Below are 18,996 nucleotides of genomic sequence, written 5' to 3' on the forward strand. Positions count from 1 at the left end.
CAACAACCTAGATTACTCTATCTAGCAAAGCTATCGTTGAGAATTGAAGGGCATATAAAGTGCTTCCCAGACAAGGTAAAACTAAGGAGTTCATCATCACTGAGCCATTATTATGTGAAGTATGAAAGGGAATAATATAAGAAAAAGGAGGTCAAAACAATGAACATTAAACTGGCAGTAAATTTACAACTATCAATAATTGAATCCAAATAACAAACTAAGCAAACAAGCAGAACAGAAACAGAATCATAGATATGGAGATCATTTGGAGGGTTATCATTTGGGAGGGGGAAAGGGGAAAGATGCAGGGATTAAGAAGTACAAATTGGTGGGAACAGAATAGAAAGGGAAATGGTAAAAACAGTATAGGAAATGGAATAGCTAAACAACTTGTGTGCATGACCCATGGACATGAACTAAGTAGGGGGATTGCTAGAGGAAATAGGAGGTACTGGGTAGAGGGGGGCAAAGAGGGGATAATTGGCACAACTGTAATAGAATAATCAATAAGATAAATTTTAAAAATTATAGCAATAGAATTATAAATTGATCAGTTATTATAGACTGTTCAGTAGATATGAGAAAACTGGCTCACAGTAAGGGGAAAAATAAAATTGAGTCCTTACATAACACTGTTTATAATAAAGAAGGACCTCAGACAGATTAATGACCAAAATAATGTATATAAAACCATAAGGTTAATAAAACTTAACGCATCTTTGTCATGTAGTATTAGGAAAGTATTTCCTAAACACTCAAAAGCATGAAACCATAAGGTGAAAATAATTATTAATTTGATACAATAGTAAGAATTTCATTTCAACAAATACATGAATCTTGTTTATAAGCAGGTAATGTTTTGGGGAAGATATTTGCAATAACCAGATCTGTTAATGAATTAATATTGAAAATATCAAAGAAAGTACTTTAATTCAACAAGAAGACTGAGACCCAAACAGAAAAAGAGCAAAGGAAACAAATAGGGAATTCACAAAAGAAGAAACAGATAACATGAAGGAATGCTCAAATTCATTTTAATAAGAAAAGCCTGAATTAAAACAAGCCTTTAGTTTTACCCACTAGGCTAGCAAAAATAAGAAAGCAAAATTGGATACTGCCAAATCTTGTCTGGGATATAGCAAAATAGGAGTCTCCAGGAGTATAGATTAGTTCAGCCACTGTGGAAAGCAGTTTAGCAGTTCCTCATAGTCGATAATAATTCATAGTTGATAAATAATTCATAGTTGATAAAACTCACTTGGATCTAATAGTTCTGTTTCTGGGAATATGACCAGAGATTAATTCTCACGCGGGTTCATAGAGGTCCATACAATGAGGTACTTCGTGGTAGCATTGTTTTTGGTGGCTGGCAGTGAATAGACAACATGTGGAGTACTTCGCATCAATCAAACAACTAAGTATCCCACAGCAACTTACTTGTTTTCACAAACCTAGTGCAGAGGGTAAAGGTAGGAATATATACAAACAAGGATATTCAACACATCAGAAGAAACAACTTGTTGGAAATGGGTTTGAGGATAAGAAATGAATTTGGAGGGAAAGATATCAGTTAGAGGAGGGGTGTTACACAGATGAATGATGATAATGTACCATAAACTGAAGAGTGTGATTAACCTTTTGTACCTGAGGAATACAAGTGGAACTGGGGGACTCATTTGGCAGTGGTATGTAGATTGGGTTAGAGAAGAAAAAATGAAAGGCATAAAAAAACAAGGGAAAAATAATTCAGATATCAATAGTAGGACATGACATTTTAATGTAAGGTAGTGGTGCTAAGGAATGGAAAATAAAGGACTGATGTAAGAAATACTGCAGCCCTGGCTGGTGTGGCTTAGTGGGTTGAACAAGAGCCTGCAAACGAAAAGGTCACCAGTTCAATTCCTGGTCAGAGCACATGCCTGGGTTGTGGGCCAGGTCCCCAGTTGAGGGTATGCAAGAAGCAACCGGTCAATGTTTTTCTCTCTCTCTTTCTCCTTCCCCTTTCTCTAAAAAATAAATAAATAAAAATATATGCAAAGAAATAACCGCAGAGGGGTGGAATCAGCAACTAATTGAATGAAGAGATGAGCCAGGTTTTGAATTTGGATAAGTAGAAAGATAGAAGTACCAGTAATTAAAAAGGAGCAATAAACAGGAGCATGACCATATTTGATATGGGGACTATATGTCAAATTCAGCTTTAAATATATTCCATTGAAGGTTCTAGCAGTTCATTGAGGTACATTATCCACTGTTAGAACATTGATCAAGAATATATTGTATGCTAGGCATCAAAGCAGAATACTTTTTATCTCTAAAAAATGTGTTTTGGCCCTGTTTTATTTTAATCTCCACAACTGTGATCCTTACAGTGGTTTGCCAGGATTTGGTGAGCTTAAAACTGTACCAATTTACCGTTAAGTAAAAAGTGACAAAATAATCAAAACATCCTGATAAAATCTATAAAATTTTACCTGAGAAACTGGAACTCTGGTGTTAATAGACACAGAAGTAAACTTAAAATTCAAAAAACATCTTTGCTTGGTACCTAAAAACTGATTAGTGAATCAAATCTTTAAATAATTTCATTATAATAGAAAAGGGGGGAATATAGAATCTTTGAGCATGTAGAAAATTGCTCTAGGTATCAAGTCAGCTTAACTATTTTGTTCCACAAAAATTTTTTTTTTCCTTTCCCTCTCACCTATTCACTTGGCTGGGCTAGAATTGAATCTTTTTTATTTATTTTTTTTTAATTTATAGAGACAGGAAGGGAGGGAGGAAGAGAGGGAGAGAAACATCGATGTGCAATAGATGTATCGATAGGTTGCCTCTCAAACGCCCCAACTGGGGACCTGGCCCACAACCCAGGCATGTGCCCTGACTGGGAACCGAACCTGCGACCTTTTGGTTCACAGGCTGGTATTCAATCCACTGAGCCACACTACCCAGGGCTGAATCTTTTTTTTTTTTTTAATTCTTTCAAGTGTATTGTAAATTATACCAGTACTATAGAAATATTCTCTTACTGTAATATATTTAGATTTGTATAAACAAATAAAAATCATTATTCTTTCCACCTCTCTCTTCAGAGGTAGCAGCCATGTGTGTATTTTGGTATCTATCCTTCTAGATATCTTTCCACTGCTTTTACAAAGAATGTGTACAAAAGTAAATATTGACTATTGGATATTTGGTAATTCTCTCTGTAGTCTATACTTTTAAAAAATGTATGTTTTGAATATGTCTCCATGTAAATACGTGGGATAAAAATGTTTGCTGGGTAAAAATGGAGGTTTCAAAATATCCTTACTAGCTAATTACTATGGTAAAAGTTGGGGGAGTGGGGGGTAAAAGGTTAGGGGTTGTGTGAGGTACAGGTGTGTTTATTGATGTCAAGAATCTCAATCTACTAGAAGTGAAATATATAATAACTATAATACAATGGAGTAAGTGTTCCCATAGATGTATGTACTGGTTGCTATTTGAGCACACAAACTCTGACAAAGAGAGGTGGATGAGTCAGGTGATGGTGAAAGGGATCTTGGATCAGTTTCTGAGGTTAGTATTTCCCAAGTCAACTGTGACCCAGAACAATTAAGTAATTCCCTGAATTCACTCTTCTCTGTTTTTGTGAAGTTCAGATCATCCCTTTCTGGTATCCTAAGCCATAGTTCTGAAAGCAAAAATTTTATCCTGTATGATTGTCTTTTAGAATTTTGATAGCTTTAAATAATGTAAGAAATTACTGCAGCTAAATTTTTTTAAATTTCATCATATAGAGGATTATGTGAATGTATTCCCTTTTTTAGGGAGGTGGTTGACTCAATGGTTCAGCATTTTAAAGTAACTATATTTGGGGACCGTAGACCAGTTTATGATGGAAAAAGAAGCCTTTACACAGCCAATCCACTTCCTGTGGCAACTACTGGGGTAAGATATATGTTCCTTTTTTGGAAAGCTATATTTTTTCAGTGTCTCCTTTTAAATGCACTTATTATCATTTTATTTTATTACAGCCTATATATCATTTATCTTTTTTAACTTTTATTTTGAAATAATTTCAAACCTATTGAAACTTGTAAGAATTATGTAGAGAACTCGTATGTATCCTTTACCAAGACTCACCAGTGTTCTTAATATTTGCCACATTTGTTTAAATATTCTTTCTTTCTCCCCTTTGCTGTCTCTATATCTAATAGATATAGCTATATCTATACATATACATACTTATTTTTTCTGGACCATTCAAGAGTAGGTTGCATGTACTGTGCTTTTTAATGTGTATTCCCAAAGAACAAATATAAAAACCATAGTACAGTTAGTTATCAAGTTCACTCAGTTTTGCAGTGATATATGATACTTTAATCAACAACCCGTATTCCAATTTTGTCATTTGTCCCAATTATGTCCTGTAGCATTTTTTCCCTTTAATACAGAATCAAGCCCTAGTTTATATTTTTATTTACATATCATGTCTTTCTAGTTGTCTTTGTTCTGGAACAGTTCCCCAGCCTTTTTTTTTTTTCTTCTTCTTTCTTTCATGACATTAACATGGTTGAAGATGGCAGGCAAGTTATTTTTTAGACTGTCCCTCAGACTGAGTTTATCTGATGCTTCCTCTTTATTAGATACTGATCAAGCATTTTTGGCAGAAATATTACATGTGTTCTTTCCTTATCAGTGTATCATATCAAGAAGCACATAGTATGTATTTCTTCCATTAATGGTGATGTTAACTTGGATCACTTGGTTAAGTTGGTATCTGCCAGGTTTCTCCTGTCAAGTTACTCTTTTTCTCCTTGCTCTTGTGGGGAGATAACTTTTAGAAATTGTGGTAAAATACACAACATAAAATTTACTATTCGAGCCTTTTAGAAAAAGCTCTTAGCACTTTTTAATGTCCTACATATTTTCCTTTTTAGTCTTTTTTTAAAAGATTGTATTTATTTATTTTTAGAGAGAGGGGAAAGGAGGGAGAAAGAGAGGGAGAGAAATACCAATTGGTAGAGGGAAACATCATTTGGTTACCCTTCACAGGTGCCCCAACTAGGAACCCACAACCAAGGCATGTGCCCTAACTGGGAATCGAACCAGTGACCTTTAGCTTTATGGGACAATGGCCAACCAAATGAGCCACATGGGTCAGGTCCATCTGAGTCATTTTTAAGTGCAGTTCTGTGGCATTAAGTACATTCACAACCATCACCACTCATCCATCTCCGTAACTCTTTTCATCCTGTAAAACTGAGGCTCTGTACCCATTAAACATAAACTCTCCCTGACAACCATTCTACTTTCTGTTTCTATGAATTTGACTACTCCCATTACCTCATATATGTTTTCTTATTGTGACTGGCTTATTTCACTTAGCACAGTGTCCTCAAGGTTCATCTTTGTTGTCACATGTGTAGGATTTTCCTGCCTTTTTAAGGCTGAATAACATTTCATTGTGTGTGTGTGCTTGTATACACACACCACATTTTCTTGTTTGTCCATCCATTGATGGATACCTTTGGGCTATTGCAAATAATGCTGCCATAAACATGGTTGTAGCAATACGTGATTTAGTCCCTGCTTTCAGTTTTGTTGTGCACACACCCAAATGTGGAGTTTCTGGATCACGTAAGTAGTAATTCTATTTTTATTTTTTATTTACTTTTTAAAAATATAGTTTATTGATTGTTATTACAGTTGTCCCATTTTCCCCCTTCATTCCCCTCCACCCCCCCACCTGCATTCCCCCCATTTAGTTCATGTCCATGTGTCATAAGTTCTTTAGCTTCTACATTTCCCATACTATTCTTACCCTCCCCGTTTTCTACCTACCATCTATGCTACTTATTCTCTGTACCTTGTCCCCTTCTATCCTCCTCCCACTCCCCTGTTGCTAACCCTCCATGTGGTCTCCATTTCTGTGGTTCTGTTCCTATTCTAGTTATTTGCTTAGTTTGTTTTTGTTTTAGGTGTGGTGGTTAATAATTGTGAATTTGCTGTCATTTCACTGTACATGTTTTTTATCTTCTTTTTCTTAGATAAGTCCCTTTAACATTTCATATAATAAGGGCTTGGTGATGATGAACTCTTTAACTTGACCTTCTCTGGGAAGGACTTTATCTGCCCTTCCATTCTAAATGAAAGCTTTGCTGGATAGAGCAATCTTGGGTGTAGGTCCTTGCCTTTCATGACTTGGAATACTTCTTTGCAGCCCTTTCTTGCCTGTAAGGTCTCTTTTGAGAAATCAGCTGACAGTCTTATGGGAATTCCTTTGTAGGTAACTGTTCCCTTAATCTCTTGCTGCTTCTAGGATTCTCTCCTTCATTTTTACCTTGGCTAATGTAATTATGATGTGCCTTGGTATGTTCCTCCTTGGGTCCAACTTCTTTGGAACTCTCTTAGCTTCCTGGACTTCCTGGAAGTGTATTTCCTTTACCAGATTGGGGAAGTTCTCTTTTATTGTTTGTTCAGATAACTTTTCCACCTGTTGCTCTTTCTCTTCTCCTTCTGGTACCCCTGTAATTCGGATGTTGGAACGTTTAAAGATGTCCTGGAGGTTCCTAAGCCTCTCCTCATTTTTTAAAAATTCTTGTTTCTTCATTCTTTTCTGATTGGATGTTTCTTTCTTCCTTTTGGTCCACTCCATTGATTTGAGTCCCAGTTTCCTTCCCATCACTACTGGTTCCCTGTGCATTTTCCTTTATTTCACTTACTGTAGCCTTCATTTTTTCATCTAATTTGCAACCAGATTCAACCAATTCTGTGAGCATCCTGATTACCAGTGCGTTGAACTGTGCATCTGATAGGTTGATTATCTCTTCATTGCTTAGTTGTATTTTTCCTGGAGCTTTGATCTGTCTCATTTGGGCTATTTTTTTTGTCTTGACGCACCTGTTACGTACGAGGGGCGGAGCCACCTAGTTGCTTAGTTGTGACGCTGTATATGGGGGAGGGGTCCAAGAGAGAACAATGGCGCTTTCTCTGCTCTCTGCTGGTGTTCAGTCATGTTCCCTGCTTCCCACAAGCAAATTGGGCCCTTCTGGTGCTGATTCCCAGATGGGTTGGCTTGTGCACATTCTAGGACCCTGTGGGTCTCTCCAACGAACTCTCCTGTGAGGCTGGGAGTTTCTCCCGGCCCCTGAACCCCCACAGGTGTTTTCAATCGGTGTTTTGAGGCTTTATTTCCCCTCACTGGGGCCCTGGGTTGCGTGAGCCATCTCGGTCCCCAGTTTCACCTGGTTTCTCTGCCAGCAAATGTGGGACTTCCTGGTCCGCCGGCCTCCGTGTGCGCCGTGTGCGCCATGCGCACCATGCCCACCATGCCCCTCCACAACCCGGTCCCTATGCACCCGGGTCCACCAGCCGCTGCTTTGCTGTGACCCTTCTCTGCCTGGCCACCTGACTCTGCCCCTCCTACCAGTCTGGATGAGTGTTTCTTCTTTAACTCCTTGGTTGTCAGACTTCCATACAGTTCAGTTTTCTGTCGGTACTGGTTGTTTTATTTCTAAATTGTTGTTGTTCTTATTTTGGTTGTGCGAGGAGGCACAGTGTGTCTACCTACACCTCCATCTTGGCCGGAAGTCCCGTAATTCTACTTTTAATGTTTTGAGAAATCACTATACTGCTTTTCATAGCAACTGCACCATTTTATATTTCCACCAACAGTACACAGGGTCTCCAAATTCTCTACACCTTTGTCAACACTTGTTTTCTGATGTGTTGATAGTAGCCATCCTAATGTGCATAATTGATACATGATTGTGGTTTTGATTTGAATTTTCCTAATTACTGGTGGTGTTAAGCATCTTTTTTGTGCTTATGGGCCATTTGTGTATTTTCTTTGGAGAAATTTGTATTCAAGTGTTTTGCTTATTTTTAATTGAGTTTGGTTGTTGAGTTTTAGGAATTCATGTATTATCAGATATGATTTGCAAACATTTCTTCATATTTTATTAGTTACCTTTTCACTTTGTTGCTTTTGATGCACAGAAGTTTTTAATTTTGATATGGGTGATACTTTTAAAAGTCTTGTTTCTTTTTTTTAAAGATTTTATTTATTTATTTTTAGAGAGGGAAGGGAGGGAGAAAGAGAGAGAGAGAAACATCAGTGTGCAGTTGCTGGGGGCCGTGGCCTGCAACCCAGGCATGTGCCCTGACTGGGAATCGAACCTGCCATACTTTGGTTCGCAGCCCGCTCTCAATCCACTGAGCTACGCCAGCCAGGGCTAAGTCTTGCTTCTTAATAGACTTTTTAAATAATTGATGGTTCTTGCCCAGAAGAATTATTTCTGTATAGTAATGGTGATTTTTTAATTATCTCATTCCTTCTACATTTATTAGGTGGTATTCTGTAGTAAGGAAGAGGATTTTCTTCTCCTCTGTGTATTTATTGTATTTAATTTGACTGCTCAAATTCGTTCCTATGTCCTTTTGACGTGATACAAACCCTTTTTTTTTCCCCCTTTGAGTACTTCCTTACTTTGTGGTGCGAGACTTTCTAGGCTCATTTTTTTTCCCTGCATAAGTCCTGCAACTGCCATTTCTTGAAGGAAGACTGGTTTCTTTTAGTTGGGGAACACAGTTTAAAAACCAAAATCTGGTTTACTGCATGTGTTCATTGCAACTGGGGTATATGTGCTTTCAGGCCCTTTCAGTGGAGGGCCTGGAATACAGGCCCTCCACTGAAGGGTAGGAGTACATACATATATACATACATACTTAGATACAACTAACAGACAGTAATAAATATTACATGGCAGATGGTAAACCTAACTTAGGTATCCTGCAAGTACCACTATTTGTATATAACATACAGTCTGTTGTATGTTGGAAATCATGACTTCCAATTGGTTCTTCAGTTCTAGTCTATCCTCACAGGATTCTTCCTTAATTCTTTACATTAAATATTTGAATGTTCTGCCCTAGCTGGTGTGGCTCAGTGGATTGAGCACCAATCTCTGAATCAAAGGGTCACTGGTTCGATTCCCAATCTAGGGCACATGCCTTGTTGTGGGCCAGGTCCCCAGTAGGGGGCACTCTAGAGACAGTTACACATTGATGTTTCTCTCCCTCCCCTCTCTAAAAATAAAAAAGTAAAAATATTTAAAAATAAATAAATATTTGAATCTTCTTTACTCCCCTAGCCCCCCAAAACATCAGTGCCTTTACTTGTGTGTTCAGTCCTACAGTACATATAAAACAGCATCTGAATTACTATACCATACTACTGCAGAAAACAAACCTAGTAATAAGAGTTCAAAGTTTTATTTTGCAGGCCGTTCTTTCCTATTCACCCCTCTTCCAAACTCCCAACTGAGAGTAGAGTCAGTATACTGTATTCAATAGTTACTTGGATTGGCCATGGCTGGTGTGGCTCAGTGGATTGAATCCTGGCCTGCAAACCGAAAGGTTGCTGACTCGATTCCCAGTCAGGGTATATGCTTGGGTTGCAGGCCAGGTCCCCAGCTGGGGTCTGCAAGAGGCAACCAATCAATATGTCTCTCACTCATTGATGTTTCTCTCCCTCTCTTTCTCCTTCCCTTCCCCTCTTCCTAAAAATAAATAAATAAAATCTTTTTTTTTTTTTTAAGTTACTTGGATTAGTATTGTCTTTCTTGCTTTCTCTCCTTTGGTGTGGTATATTATTCGTTTAAAATGCATTTGGTTTCATTTGATTTTGTTTATATTCAGTTTTAGTCTTTTTTCCTTCAGCCTTGTTGATTTTATTTTTAATTTTTAATATATAGAACTTTAACATGCTTTCAAAAGTAAAAACTATACTGAAAAATACACTCTGAATTGTAATTTCTCTTTTATTTCTTCCAGTTTGTTTCTTCCCATCCTTTCAGAGTAACCAATTTATTTATTTCTGGATTATGCATCCTGTGTTTCTTATTACATAAATAAGCAGATACATAAAGATTATTCCATTTTCCCCTTCTTTCTCACATAAAAGATGACATACTATTTGTAATCTTCTATACTTTGCTTTTTTTTCACTTAACATTTTAGCTTGGAAGTCATTCCATAACAACTCTAAGACATTTTCCTCATCATTTTTTTATAGCTACCCAAATGTTTGGGCATTTAGGCAGTTTCCAATGACAAATAATTCTGGCATAAATAACTCATATAAATTTTAGTCTATTGATTTAACATTTGGATTGGGTTTTTAAATTATATTTGCCTTTTCTCTTAAATATTTTTATAAGTTAAACTTAAAAATAATTGTATTTGTCCTTTTCAACTTTTACCAGATAAATCTTTTCCTGTCAACAGGTAGATTTAGATGTAACTTTACCTGGGGAAGGTGGAAAAGATCGACCTTTCAAGGTGTCAATCAAGTTTGTCTCTCGGGTGAGTTGGCACCTACTACATGAAGTACTGACAGGACGGACCTTGCCTGAGCCACTGGAATTAGACAAGCCAATCAGCACTAATCCTGTCCATGCTGTTGATGTGGTGCTACGACATCTGCCCTCCATGAAGTGGGTCCTTTGGCTTATTTATTATCTTTAGATTTTAAATGTGAAGGCTTTCCTCCCAACAGTTGTTCAGGCCTCCTTTGGTTAACCTTCAGATGTTATATATTTTGATTATTTCAGTTGAAGAATAGCATGTATACAAGTTCATTGACAGATGTAAGAGAAAATTCTGACTTTTGACAGTAAACATGCCTTACTACCATATTTTTCAGAGTATAAGATGCCTTCCCCCCTCCCTAGAATTTGGGAAGAATAATGGTTGTTAATGCTACTGTTGAGTTCTGTTTATATTTACATTGGTGAAATATTATGTTATTTATGTTATTAAATATTTTACCACATTTTTTGCTTCAAAATTTTTTTTCCTATTTTTCTCCTCTAAAACCTAGGTGCGTCTTATGGTCTGAAAAATATAGTAGTTTGTCTTGCCTTTTTTTTTTTTTTTTGAGGAGTGGGGAGGGAGAGCAACATCAACATGTGGTTGCCTCTCCTGCACCCTCTATCAGGGACATGGCCTGCAACCCAGGCATGTGCCCTGACTGAGAATTGAACCAGTGACCCTTTGGTTCACAGGCCAGCACTCAATCCACTGAGCCACACCAGCCAGGGTAAATGTAGCTATTCTAATGGATAATTTTTAGAGAAATGTCTAACCCATTCTCCTAGGAGCTATACGTCTTGAGTAACTGATGAATTTTTAGATATATTCCTATAGTTAAATCACCTTGTTTTAAAGGTAACTTCATTGTTAATAGAGTAGTGTCAAATTGTGTTAAAATGGCTGTTCTTTTAATCACACTAGCACCTCACGTGTGTATGTGTGTATCTGTGCTTATATATACAGGATCAGATAAGCTGTGTCTTTTTAAAGAAAGTATGCCTTACAAACACATTTATAGAAATAGCTTTTTGATCAATGATTATTTACTATAGCATTTTCTAAGATTGGAACTGTTAACTTTTAAAATCTATTTTTAAGAAGTAGAAAGTATTTTAAATAAATTTTTATTTTTTAAGAAAGTATTTTTACTTTTAAGCAAGTATTTTAAATAAAATTTATTTTTATTCAAACTGACATTAGTTGTAACAATAGAGAATTTCAGTGAAGGATGCTGGCTTCTTTTTTTTTTTTTTTTTTTTTCATTTAGAATGGCTGCTGTTTTGCTTTCACAAATTGGAAAACGTTTAGTTTCATATATTCATGATGATAAGCATCATTATGATAGTGTAGATTATGTGCTGTAGAGTCACCTGTTCTGCAGATTTAAATACTTACACAGGAAGGAAGGATTGAACATGCTATTTTGTTTTTTGTAGATATACACCTGTGGGGCGATCCTTTTTCTCAGCTCCAGAAGGTTATGACCACCCTCTGGGAGGGGGCAGGGAAGTATGGTTTGGATTCCATCAATCCGTTCGGCCTGCCATGTGGAAGATGATGCTTAATATTGATGGTAAGAGAACTAAAACCAAATTCTGTATTAAGTAGTTCATTTCTGTAAGGCTTGTTTGTATGCAATATGTATGTGTGCATTTTATGTTTAATTACATGTACTGGTGTCTTGAAGTAGTATTTAGACAAACTGGAAAACCTTTCTATTTATAATACATTTCATTTAGAAAACCTTTACACAGAACTTGTCCTGGTTTGCTATGAAAGCAAATAAAAAAGCTTTGACATGATTAGCAGAGCAATCTTGTGTTATAACTCACTTTTGCTCTTGTAACCATAAGTCATTATTTCATTATAAAATACATGTTTTGCAGGAAGAGAAGTCTTTTGGTTGTTATGACCCCTAGCATTATGCCTACTGCTGGTGCATAATGTGGAGCTAATTGTATCCATTTTTAGGTGTTCTCTTAGATTTTTGAGCTTATGTAAAAATAGAGAGAATAGTATGATAAATTGCCACCTATATAGCCATTATCCAAATTGTCAGTATTTGTTTCTGTCTTTACTCAAACTCTCTCCATTTCTGCCTCTACTGTAGTAGTTTAAAGTCAAACCCCAGAATGTTATCTTGTCCCTACTAATTCAGTACGTACTTCTAAAAATATGAATGTTTTCTTCCACAGTCAGAATGCCCCTGCCATATATAAGAAAATTGAAAATAATCACTTATTTGTAGTCTATACTATCCTGTCTATAATCAGATTTCCCTTATTGTTTCAAATATCTTTTTATAGTTTGTTGGTTCTAATCAGTGTCTAGACAAGATTCACACCTTACATTTGGCTCTTATGCCTTTTTTTAATGTTGTAGTCCCATTTTCTTCCCTCTAGTTTTATTTTGTTTGGTTTTCCTTTTTTTTTTTTTTTTTTTTATGCCAATGGCTTCTTGTCAGTTGTTCTATAGAATATCCAAAAACCTGGGTTTGTTGTTTTCTTGTGGTGTCATTACTTTGTTCCTCTATCCCCTATATTTCCTGAAAGTGAAAGTTGGCCCTGGAGGCTTCATTCAATTCTGGATCAAAGTACTTTGTAAGTGCTTCATATTTTTATCATATTAGGCACACAGAATTTAATGGCCCCATTTTTTAATGATACTAAGATTGATTAGTATGTTCAGAGATCAGTAGGCCTCCATTAAAATTTCTCAATTAAAATTTCACAGTCAACCTTTCAATTTCTGATACTCCATTCATTGATCACTGTTACCTGAATCACTTAGTTTACTAGGGATTATCAACTGGTATTTTTTCTAATTCTGTTACTCCTTTTACATTAGATGGAATTCTTATGTGGAAAAATCACAATGTCCTATTGATAATTCATTAGTCTTTGATAGCTGTCTTGCTTTCTGGCACAGCAGGATGTCCCAGGCTCATCTTATTTTTCTTACCCTGTACCTGGAATCAGCCATTACTCCAAGGATCCCTGGGCCTTTCTAATGAGAACATAGTTTCCTCATTATTTTCAGCCGCACCTGCCATTATGGAGATGTGTTATTGGGGGGATGTATTTCAAAAGTCTCCTTTAAACGTGCTAGGACAGTTTTTAAGTGTATCCCAGTTCAGAACATCATTTCATATATATGTAGGTGTTTCTTTAAGATAAATTCCAAGGAGTGAAATTGATGGGTCAGGGGCAGACATTTATAATTTTGATTGCTATTGCCAAATTGCCCTCCACCAAGGTTATAAATATTATTTTACATCAATGATTGAGGCTACCTGTTTCCTTATGCCTTTGCCTCTATAGGTGTCAGCCTATTATTTTTGTCAGTCAGATTCACAAGAATTAGTTTCACTATGTGCTTTTATTTTCCATTTGACCATCTTTTCACATATATAAGGGGCACCTTTTTTTTCTGTTAACTGTTTATGTCCTTTGCCCATTTTTTTTTCTGTTGGATATTTGGTCTTTTCATTTACTGACAGTGCTTTCTAAGAGATTAGCCCTTTTTCTGTGATGTGAATTACATAAGTATCCGTTGGTTGTTACTTGTCTTTTAAAAGCCTTTGATGCGGTCTTGTTTTTGTTTTTGCCCCATAGAAATTTATCCCTGTGTGTGTGTGTGTGTGTGTGTGTATAAACACACATATTTAAAAGTGATCAATAGTTTCTTTTTTGACTTATAATATCTAATAGAACTAGTCTCATTTTTTGTTTCAGGTGTTTCTAGGCCATTCTTATTTATTTTACCACGTGTTAGAAACACCTTATTTAGATCCGGTGGGTGTGGCAGAAGGGGCTGTTATTTTTATTGAGATCTAATATTAATAAATTAAGTTAGGACAAACTGGCATCTTTAAAATACTGAATCTTTCTGTCAAAGAAAATACTATACCATTCCATTCATTCAAGATTACTTTTGTTTCCTTAGAAATGTTTTAAAGTATCCTTAACATAAAATTTATACATTTCTGATATTTTCTCCCTTATTTTTGCTGTTAAATGCATTTATAGGTCTAACTGGTTATTGTTTATATACATGAAGGCTTTTGATTTCTGTATACTAACATTTCTCTCTGCCTCATTGAATTCCATTATTGATTATAGTAGCCTTTTAAGTGATTTTCTTGGAGGGTCTAGTTATAATCATTTCATCTACAGATAGTGATAGATTTACCTCCTCCTTTGGATTTTTATACTTCGTAACAGGTTATATTGACCAATTAGGGCAGTGTTAAACATTAGTGGTTAATGGGAATCTTCTTTTTATTTCTAACTTTAGAAAGAATACTTCTGTATTTCTACATTAAGTGTAATGCATATCCATTATATATACATATATGCATAAGAGCATCTGTTGCTTCCTATTAAGTACTTTTAATTAGAAATGGATGTTGAATTTTCTCCATAAATTAATACTTAGGGAGCTAATGATATGATATTTCTCTTTTTATAACAAATATTGAACTAAACTAATGTTTCTGGGGTTTAATGTGTGAAGTCTATTGGTACTTCTTTTAAAGTAAAATGGATCTGATCTGCAATCTTCTCTTTTTGGGGGGCAGTCTTTTTCATATTTTGGTATTAATGTTACATTTTATTAAAAATTTAAAAGTTTTCTGTTTTTTTAAATGTACAACAGTTTTTAAACAGTATTGAAATTATCAAATCTTTTAAGATTTGGTAGAATTTCCCTGTAAACTGTTGGGGCCCATGTATTTTCTTTGGTAGTAGGTAGTTCTTTTAAAACTTCATTTATTTTGTGAAAGTCAGTCTGTTTAGGCTCTCTGGGTTCAATTTTGGTAGGTTATATCTTACTAGAAAATTATTCTATCTATATTTGTATGGAGTTTTATAAAGTATCTTGTATTTTAAATTTTTGTCTAGTTCTGTGGTTTACCCTCATTTCTTATTTTGTATGCTTTGCTTTGTCCTTTTAATTTTTGCTATTGATTAAGAGTAGTAGTTTAATCAGATGACTTACCTCCTTCCCCTGTCCTCAGCAAAAGAGATTTTGAATTTTTTTTTTCCCCTGGCTTTCTGGTTTTTACCTTCTTAATTTCTGCTTTTAGCTTTTTTTTTTTCCTCAACTTTTCTTTACTTAATTTAGTTGTTTTTCTGACTTTTGGAATTATTTTAGTAACTCATTTACTTTCATTTTTTCTTATTGATAAAAATATTTAAAACTGAATTTTCTTCTCATCACTATCTTAGCTATATTCCAAAGCTTCTAATATGTAGTATTTTTATTATATTTTATAGAAACAACACAAATTTTATTTGTATTTTCCCTATTACCCAATGTTGAGAGACTGTCTAATTTTTCAGATTGGAGATCTCTTTTTTTCTAATTTGTTATAAATTTCTCATTCTTTTGTGTTATTTAATCAGAGAATGTTTTCTATTTCTACTTTTAGAATTTGTTGAGATATTTTTGTAGCCTAATAGTTGGTCAGTTTTTACAAAATTCAGTAATCTTTAAAAATATGGTATATTCAGTTATTTGATAGTGTTAAATGAATATCCATCTGCCCTACCATTTTGATTATGTTGTTCAGATCATTTATTTTTATTTGTTTTCTCAGACTGGTAGAAATAAATTTAAATTTCCTATTATTATTCGGTTTCTGTGTATTTCTCCTTTTATCTCCTCTCATTTCTCCTTTTTTAATGTTGCTGCCATCTTCTTGGGAACATACACATACCTGTTTTCTTCATTGTGAGTTGTATCTTTTACAATGGTAAAATGACTTTTTTTAATACTTTTGAGCCAGAGTCTATTTACATTATCCAAATAAAGGATGACAATTTCATGTTTTTGTGAATCTCTCCTATCCATTTATTTTTTAAATTTCCTTTAAATTTTATTGTATTTCCTAAATTACAAATACATCTTGGCCACAGCAGAGTGGTTTTACTTTGTGGGTCAGTCCAAAGCTTTCTGTTAGTGAATGGGTCAGTTGTGCCAGATAGATAGGTATAACATACGTGTTTCATCTTTGTGTCAGATTATTTTATATCTATTATTATATATGTTTTTTTAAGTGGTGTGTTTTGTGCTTTTTAATTGATAGTTTTGGTATTAGGAAGGTTTTCTTTTCCCCATCAGTGGGTTACCTTTATACTTATAACTTCAAGTGATACTTCTTTTTTAAAGCAGTGTCTTTTGTTTTCGTTAATAATTTACAATTATGTTAGCTTCATTCTCTTCTTTTCTTTACCCCCTCTCCTTTATTAGTTAGTTTTAGCCATTGTAGCAATTATTTTATTCTTATAATTTTGCTTAAATTTTTATTACTTGACTTTCAACTCTGGCTGTCTTACTATATGGTGCAATCAGTGAGTTCATTCTACTTTTATGTTCTCTACTCCTGTCATTTCATTTATTTGTATGTATTATGACCCCTGCAGTGTTTGAGTATGTAAGTTACAGTTCCTTCTGTCAGCAATATGTTCACTTGTTTTCACCTTAAATTTACAATTAACTATATCGGTGTTACCAGTCTCTTCTAACATTTGTCCTGTCATCTCTTGGTTGCAGTGTGTCCTCGTTACTTCTTCAAGAGGGGCTAATCGTGAATAAGAGCTGAGTTTTTGCATATGGAAAACCATTCCTCTACAGCCTATTCATGAATGACTGCTTAGCTAGACATAAAATTATTGACTCATACTTTCCTGAGTACTTTATAGGTATTTTTCCACTGTCTTCTGACACTTTCTTCTGAAAGTATGATGTCAGCTTGATTTTCTTTTCTAAAGTATTTTTCATAATTATTTTACTAGATTGTTTCTCAGTGTTGACTGTTTGGGGTCAGTTTTATTTTTAAAACACTGAATTTCCTTTGAAAAATGTAAGTTCAAGTCTTTTTTTTAATCTGTCATTTTCTTTTAAAAATTTTCTATCCTATTTGTCCCTTATTGTACCTTTTGTGGTATAATTTTTACCATGTACTTATTGTATTGAATAGTTTAGTCTTCATTTTTTGAATTAAAAAAAAATATTTTTTTTTCCCATTTCTTTCATTGGTTAGGCAATGCTTATTTCACCTTCTCCTGTAGACTGGGCTGTCTCTTCCCTTAGTTTTTACATTTCTGATCTGAGATCTTTCATCATAGCTTTATTCAGAATCTTTGAATTTATATTAAAAAGTAGTGTTAACAATTTTCATCTAATTTGTGATGTTTTCTGTTGAGTTTTCTTCATCAGGGATGTTGTGCTGACTTTTTATGGTATCTTTGCATGGTTATCACTTTTTTTTGTTACTCATATTTAAATCATACCAGTTTTTCCAAACCACCTATTAGAAGAGACTGGAGTGGGAGGGAGAGGTGGGGTGGGACATTAGGAGCAAGGTAGTTTTCCAGGTTTCCTGCTGAAGACCTCTGTCCTGTTGTTCTGATGGGTTCTTTCTTCAAAGTATAACCACATCTCCTTTGCTTTTCGGTCATTTACATGTTTAAAAGATGTGAACTGCCAGCCATAAGTTCCACCAGGTCCTCATTAGCTTCTGCTAATTCAGCTTCTGCCTTTTAAAGTGCCTGCTCATATGTTAACAATTAGAGAATTTGTGACGGTTATACAGGAGTTCTGTGTACTGTTCTTTTAACTTTTCTGTAAGTTTGAAATTAGAGAAGAAAAGTGCATGCCTTTGTTTTGGAAGGGTAGTCCTATTTGAGATCTGTCACTTCTAAATCACCCTCCACTCACTCTCACGACACTTTCTACATCTCCTTTCTCTATTTCCTTCTGAGATTTCCCCATTCAGTCTCAGTTCTAAACACTGCAGTTCCCACTTAGGATAGCACCCTCTCTTTCTGGAAGTGAAAATGTACTCTTCCCCAACAAGGCTCCTTCCCTACTTTGTGTCCCTCTCCCTTGCATAGGTTGTACTAGTTCCGAGTACTCGGTACTATATTTGCTTATAATTTGGCATTTTCAGGTTTTATTGTTATGTAGGTTCCCTGAAGATACAGGGTTTTCTTCTTCTTTTTGTTAACATTCTTTTTGTGGCTATGTATTGAGGAAAGTGGGAAAATTCAATAAATTGGTGCTATTTTCCCACTGGAACTTAAAGTCTGGCTTTGGATATTATTAATAAATAATCTCTAAATAACCAATTGGTAAAAGATATCACAATGAAAATATTTAATATTTTGAACTGAAGGGTAATGAAAATGTACATATTGGTGCGATTAGCTAAAGCAATACTTAGAGAGAATTTAAAACCATAAATCCTATTAGAAAAGAAGAAAAGCATCAGTGGCCCATTCATCTTAACAAGTTAGAAAAATAACAAAATTAAATGCAACAAAAAATATAAGGAAATAAGAGTTAAAAATAGAAATTAATAAAGTAGTAAACAAATTTACCTCTATCCTGTAGGTAGGAAGACTTCAAAGGTATTTAAGAAGGATAGTGACATGATCATATTTGTTTTCCAGAAAGAGACCTCTGGCAGCAGTGTGGAGAATAGATAGAGGAGAAAAAACTAATCTGAGAAGCCAGTTAGGAGGCTTTTTCAATCACTAGTTCAGGTAAGAGATGGTGATGGTCTAATGCGGGATGGAGAGGAAGGAATATATTAACAAGGATTAAGTTTAAAAAAAAAAAAGGTTTAAG

The 18,996-nt window shown here is 35.0% G+C and overlaps 1 protein-coding gene across 4 annotated transcripts in view; it reads left to right on the forward strand.

The window, feature by feature from the left end:
• Window positions 1-18,996, forward strand: part of AGO3 (argonaute RISC catalytic component 3) — a 103,236-nt gene that overhangs the window by 32,792 nt on the left and 51,448 nt on the right. The window contains exons 3-5 of one of the 4 annotated variants that reach the window (XM_028512136.2): window positions 3,813-3,933; window positions 10,276-10,484; window positions 11,799-11,935. In XM_028512136.2, the coding sequence (XP_028367937.1) occupies window positions 3,813-3,933; window positions 10,276-10,484; window positions 11,799-11,935 (467 nt within the window). Of the gene's footprint in view, window positions 1-3,812; window positions 3,934-10,275; window positions 10,485-11,798; window positions 11,936-18,818; window positions 18,912-18,996 lie in introns of those variants that run through there. The other 3 variants (XM_036025770.1, XM_028512141.2, XM_028512139.2) reach the window with 3 other exon arrangements.

This window comes from Phyllostomus discolor, chromosome 5 (genome assembly GCF_004126475.2).
Source record: "Phyllostomus discolor isolate MPI-MPIP mPhyDis1 chromosome 5, mPhyDis1.pri.v3, whole genome shotgun sequence".
Taxonomy (NCBI): domain Eukaryota; kingdom Metazoa; phylum Chordata; class Mammalia; order Chiroptera; family Phyllostomidae; genus Phyllostomus; species Phyllostomus discolor.